This window comes from Oncorhynchus nerka, linkage group LG10, assembly GCF_034236695.1.
Source record: "Oncorhynchus nerka isolate Pitt River linkage group LG10, Oner_Uvic_2.0, whole genome shotgun sequence".
Classification (NCBI taxonomy): domain Eukaryota; kingdom Metazoa; phylum Chordata; class Actinopteri; order Salmoniformes; family Salmonidae; genus Oncorhynchus; species Oncorhynchus nerka.
In genome coordinates this window covers 98,461,580-98,467,240 of record NC_088405.1, presented here as the reverse complement: position 1 = coordinate 98,467,240, position 5,661 = coordinate 98,461,580, and the positions used below count along the sequence as shown (strand labels likewise).

General features: G+C 43.0%; 1 protein-coding gene and 1 pseudogene across 1 annotated transcript; both read right to left on the bottom strand.

Annotated features, from left to right (window-relative positions):
* Nucleotides 1-141: 141 nt before the first annotated feature.
* On the bottom strand, nucleotides 142-4,269 carry LOC135573737 (olfactory receptor 1F1-like). The gene is made up of 4 exons (XM_065023422.1): nucleotides 4,222-4,269; nucleotides 2,360-2,581; nucleotides 1,770-1,882; nucleotides 142-161 (listed from the first exon to the last, which is right to left on the bottom strand). Exons 1-4 carry the CDS (start codon nucleotides 4,254-4,256, stop codon nucleotides 142-144), a joined length of 390 nt encoding a protein of 129 aa, XP_064879494.1. The 5' UTR covers nucleotides 4,257-4,269.
* LOC135573831 (U1 spliceosomal RNA) lies at nucleotides 2,034-2,163 on the bottom strand (annotated as a pseudogene).
* Nucleotides 4,270-5,661: the final 1,392 nt, after the last annotated feature.

Genomic DNA, 5,661 nt, shown 5'->3' with positions numbered 1-5,661 from the left:
TCTTGTTAATGTGTGGAGGTTAAATATTTTTAGGATTATTTCTTGCGTTCCCTGCGCCACATTACAGCTGAGGGGGTGGGGGGGGGTTCCTGTTTGGGGGGAGGGTCCTGTTTGGGAACGTGTATCCCAAGAAGTGACTTGTCACACCCGCTCTGCCTCACCTGGAGCACGAGGGCCCCAGGATCCCCAGCATTACGCACTCAAGCCCCCATCAGTACCCACACCTCACCTGGAGCTCGAGGGCCCCAGGATCCCCAGCATTACGCACTCAAGCCCCCATCAGTACCCACACCTCACCTGGAGCTGGAGGGCGCCAGGATCCCCAGCATTACGCACTCAAGCCCCCATCAGTACCCACACCTCACCTGGAGCTGGAGGGCGCCAGGATCCCCAGCATTACGCACTCAAGCCCCCATCAGTACCCACACCTCACCTGGAGCTGGAGGGCGCCAGGATCCCCAGCATTACGCACTCAAGCCCCCATCAGTACCCACACCTGCCTTCCCCCATTTACGTGGATATAACATTTCTTAGGGAGGCAAGGGGGCAGTATTTTCAAGTCCGGATGAAAAGTGTGCCCAAAGTATACTGCCTGTTACTCAGGCCCAGAAGCTAGGATATGCATATTATTAGTAGATTTGGATAGAAAACAGTAACGTTTCTAAAACTGTTAAAATAATGTCTGTGGGTATAACAGAACTGATTTGGCAGGCAAAACCCAGAGGACAAGCCTTCCAGGGGGAAAACAATTGAGGTCATAGTATTTCCCAATAAGTTTCTATGGGAATCCCTATTTAATAGGAACCTGGTTGCATTTCCTATGGCTTCCACTAGATGGCAACAGTCTTTAGAAATTGTTCAATGTTTTTCTTTGAGAAAATGAAGAAGTACAGCTTTTCTTTGTTTGTGTCCAGATGGATTCTACTGTTTGGTGCGAGCTTCACGTTGTTTTTATCCGGTATTGGAAACAGTTTATCCGTCTTAAATTTAGTCGATTATTTACGTTTTTAGGATACCTGAGGTTGGATTAGGAACGTTGTTTGAAATGTTTGGACTAAGTTTACAGGTAACTAAATTAGATCCTTTGTGGGCATGTTGGGACCGGTGTATTTCTGAAACAAACGCGTCACATAAACAGAGGATATAAAGAAGGAATTTATCGAACAAAACGACCATCATTGTGTCACTGAGACATTTGAGAAAAATAAAAGATCTTAATAAGGCTTTTATTATTATTTATTATTCGTTATTTCTGACTTTTGCGTCGCCAGCTGCCTGGTTGAAAATGACTTTCATGTGTTTGTATGCGGTGCGCTGTCCTCAGATAATCACATGGTCTGCTTTTTGAAATCTGACACTGCGCCTGGATGAACAAGAAGTTAAGCTTTATTTTGATGTAATACACTTATATTTTCGGTTATGTTGAAGTTTGAATTTGTCACTCTGCAATTTCACTGGATGTTGTCAAATCGATCCCGCTAAAGGGATTGGCGCGCGAAGGGATCAATATCAGGTTTAAACAAGTGACATCAATAAGGGATCTGGTCAGTCATGGAAAGAGCAGGTGTTGACGTCTTGATCAAGTCTGACAATAAAACAGCGGGAGGATATATTATATTTGACTATATTTATATCTACTATATTTTATCATGAATAGATTTGTCTGAAACAAATAGTTTGATGTGATTTAACAGATAAATCTATACTTCACAGAAGCTAAGCTTTTGCAGTGTAGTCGGTGCACTACAACACGATACATACTAACCTACAGAAAGAGAGCCGGGTGATGAGACACACAGAGATCAACACCATCAACACAGCAAACGCCCAGGCGGCCCCCGTCAGCTGGAGCATGGACCTGTGAGTGATCATCATGTGGTACCTGGAAAGAACATTACAATGGAACTTTGAGAGTTGATGACACAGCACCTCTGGTCATTTAATAGCATCTCTGTGGGGGGAAAAGATGTTCAACTTTATCGTGTTATTATCGCCAATGTTTTAATTGATTTGTCTTTATATGTTTTTCATATATATAATTATTCAGTCGAGTTTCCCACATTTGGAGAACTTGCAGGGGTCAGCACGACCAGAGTGCATTGGCCGAACCTCACCCTGGAAATCCTCCTTTGTGATCAAGGTGTTTCCCTGTCAGGTAACTATATCCTTATATATGATTTTTAAAGAAGTTAAATCTTATTTTTTATATATAATACATTTAATAAATACATTTTAATAAATTGTCAAATCAAATTATTCAATTCAACATTTTTAAAAAATTATCCCAGAAGGGTCAAATTAAATAGGGTTTCTGAAGGTTGTTTTAATTGAGTTAATAATATGATATATTATCTGAGACCTGAGCGGGTAGCAGATGGCCACCAGTCTGTCATAGGACAGGATGGTGAGGTTGAAGGACTGCATGGTGATGAAGAGGAAGACGAAGAAGAGGCTCGTGAGACACTGGTCGTAGGAGATGAGCTGTCTGCTGAACAGAAACATGTCCAGCAGCTTTGGGACCAGGGCCGTGCTTTCACACACGTCTGTGAAGGCCAGGTTGAACACAGCGATGTACTTGGGGCTGCAAGGTCAGAACATAGATATCTTTTAATATTAATGTAAATATCACGTAACAGAGATCGGGGAGCAGGGCAGGCTCCCAGACACATGTCTGTGAGGTCCAGGTTGAACACAGCAATGTACCCTTCACGTGCTGGGCGTCACTAATTTAAGTAATATAATAATAATATAAGTATTATGTAATGGAGGGGCCCCACAAGGGTGCGTTCTGAGCCCTCTCCTGTACTCCCTGTTCACCCACGACTGCGTGGCCACGCACGCCTCCAACTCAATCGTCAAGTTTGCGGACGACACAACAGTGGTAGGCTTGATTACCAACAACGACGAGACGGCCTACAGGGAGGAGGTGAGGGCCCTCGGAGTGTGGTGTCAGGAAAATAACCTCACACTCAACGTCAACAAAACTATGGAGATGATTGTGGACTTCAGGAAACAGCAGAGGGAACACCCCTATCCACGATGGAACAGTAGTGGAGAGGGTGGTAAGTTTTAAGTTCCTCGGCGTACACATCACAGACAAACTGAATTGGTCCACCCACACAGACAGCATCGTGAAGGCGCAGCAGCGCCTCTTCAACCTCAGGAGGCTGAAGAAATTTGGCTTGTCACCAAAAGCACTCACAGATGCACAATCGAGAGCATCCTGTCGGGCTGTATCACCGCCTGGTACGGCAACTGCTCCGCCCACAACCGTAAGGCTCTCCAGAGGGTAGTGAGGTCTGCACAACGCATCACCGGGGGCAAACTACCTGCCCTCCAGGACACCTACACCACCCGATGTCACAGGAAGGCCATAAAGATCATCAAGGACAACAACCACCCGAGCTACTGCCTGTTCACCCGCTATCATCAGAAGCGAGGTCAGTACAGGTGCATCAAAGCTGGGACCGAGAGACTGAAAAACAGATTCTATCTCAAGGCCATCAGACTGTTAAACAGCCACCACTAACATTGAGTGGCTGCTGCCAACTACACTGACTCTACTCCAGCCACTTTAATTATGGGAATTGGATGGGAAATGATGTAAAATATATCACTAGCCACTTTAAACAATGCTACCTAATATAATGTTTACATACCCTATATTATTCATCTCATATGTATATGTATACTGTACTCTATACCATCTACTGCATCTTTATGTAATACATGTATCACTAGCCACTTTGAACTATGCCACTTTGTTTATACTCATCTCATATGTATATACTGTACTCGATACCATCTACTGTATCTCGCCTATGCCGCTCTGTACCATCACTCATTCATATATCTTCATGTACATATTCTTTATCCCCTTACACTGTGTATAAGACAGTAGTTTTGGAATTGTTAGCTAGATTACTTGTTGGTTATTACTGCATTGTCGGAACTAGAAGCACAAGCATTTCGCTACACTGCATTAACATCTGCTAACCATGTATGTGACAAATAAAATTTGATTTGGAGATCGGGAGCAAGCGCAGGCTCCCACACACATGTCTGTGAGGTCCAGGGGAATGGGGAGCAGGGCAGGCTCCCACACACATGTCTATGAGGTCCAGGGGAACTGGGACTTCAACAAGATAAACTGTCCAATCAAGGCTGTTATACACTGTTATACACTGTATTGTGTGAATGAGATTAAAGAGGTCTGATTACCTGTGGAGACTGCGGTCCACGTAGATGCCAGTCATGACGAAGGTGTTGCCCACCTAGACCCAACACACACACACACACACACACACACACACACACACACACACACACACACACACACACACACACACACACACACACACACACACACACAGCAGAAATTGATGGAAGTTGGAAGTTGAAAATGTTGAAAATGGAAGTTCTTAAATTAGTAACACCCTGGACCAGAGCTAGTAAGTAACACCCTGGACCAGAGCTAGTTAGTAACACCCTGGACCAGAGTAGGTTAGTAACACCCTGGACCAGAAGTAGTTAGTAACACCCTGGACCAGAAGTAGTTGGTAACACCCTGGACCAGAGCTAGTTAGTAACACCCTGGACCAGAAGTAGTTAGTAACACCCTGGAACAGAAGTAGTTAGTAACACCCTGGAACAGAAGTAGTTAGTAACACCCTGGATCAGAGCTACAGCCTTACCAGAGATGATGTAAACAAAACAGAGGAAGATGTAGTAGTATTTCATCTCGAGGATGGCTATGAAACCACTGATGAAGAAGTAAGGGGTCGGATGATGGTGTTGGCGTCTGTCTGGTTAGGGTCAGAGTCAGGAACTCATCCTGACTGGAGTGTTAACGTCTCCCTCTGGCTGGTGATAATCTGTGGAAATACATTATCCATGAGTACATTATTACAAATAAAGATATATTCAAAACTGTACATTACTTCACCTGTTGACAAAAACATAATTGAAGCATCGTTAGTGGAAAGGAAATTATCCAAGTTCATCAAAATTGTAAATTGCAAACAATTTATAATAATTAATTAATTAATATTATATTTAAATTGTATTTATTTATGTATTCAATGTTACTGCATTTGATACCAGTTGCTAAAAAATAGTTAATTAAACCTCTCACTTCAACATCAAACTAAATACCAGAATGTCAACTTCTCCATCAACTACTAAAGCCACTGTTTATCATGTAAATGTAAAGTTGAACCCACCTCCTCAGGTGATATGGTGGACCTGACAGCCCAGGTCTAGTGTGAGTACCTGGGCAGAGACAACAGGCTTATATACTGTATCATCATTACCTGTTGGTCATTAGTACAACACATAGAGTTACATCACCGGTTCCCAATCCTGGTCCTGGGAACCCAAAGGGATTCACATTTTAGTTACTGCACCAACACACCTGATTCAGCTAATCGACTCATCATCAAGCCTTTGATTAGATGTATCAGGATAACATAGGACACAGATAATAAAGGACACAGATAATATAGGACACAGATAATATAGGACACAGATAATATAGGACACATATAATATATCAAGCCTTTGATTAGATGAATCAGGACAAAAACCTAAATGTTGTTGACCTTTTGGGAAACACTGAAAGAGCACGTATAATAATGTATTCTGTTAGTTTTACAATAGCCT

What these genes read in the sequence shown, in the direction of transcription:
- LOC135573737 (XM_065023422.1), bottom strand. Translation starts at nt 4,256, where the DNA reads ATGACTGGCATCTACGTGGACCGCAGTCTCCACAG. An exon ending in GTGGACCGCAGTCTCCACAG is followed by an intron (nt 2,582 to 4,221) that starts GTAATCAGACCT and finishes CTGACCTTGCAG; the next exon opens with CCCCAAGTACATCGCTGTGT. An exon ending in CATCACCCGGCTCTCTTTCT is followed by an intron (nt 162 to 1,769) that starts GTAGGTTAGTAT and finishes CTCGTGCTCCAG; the next exon opens with GTGAGGCAGAGCGGGTGTGA.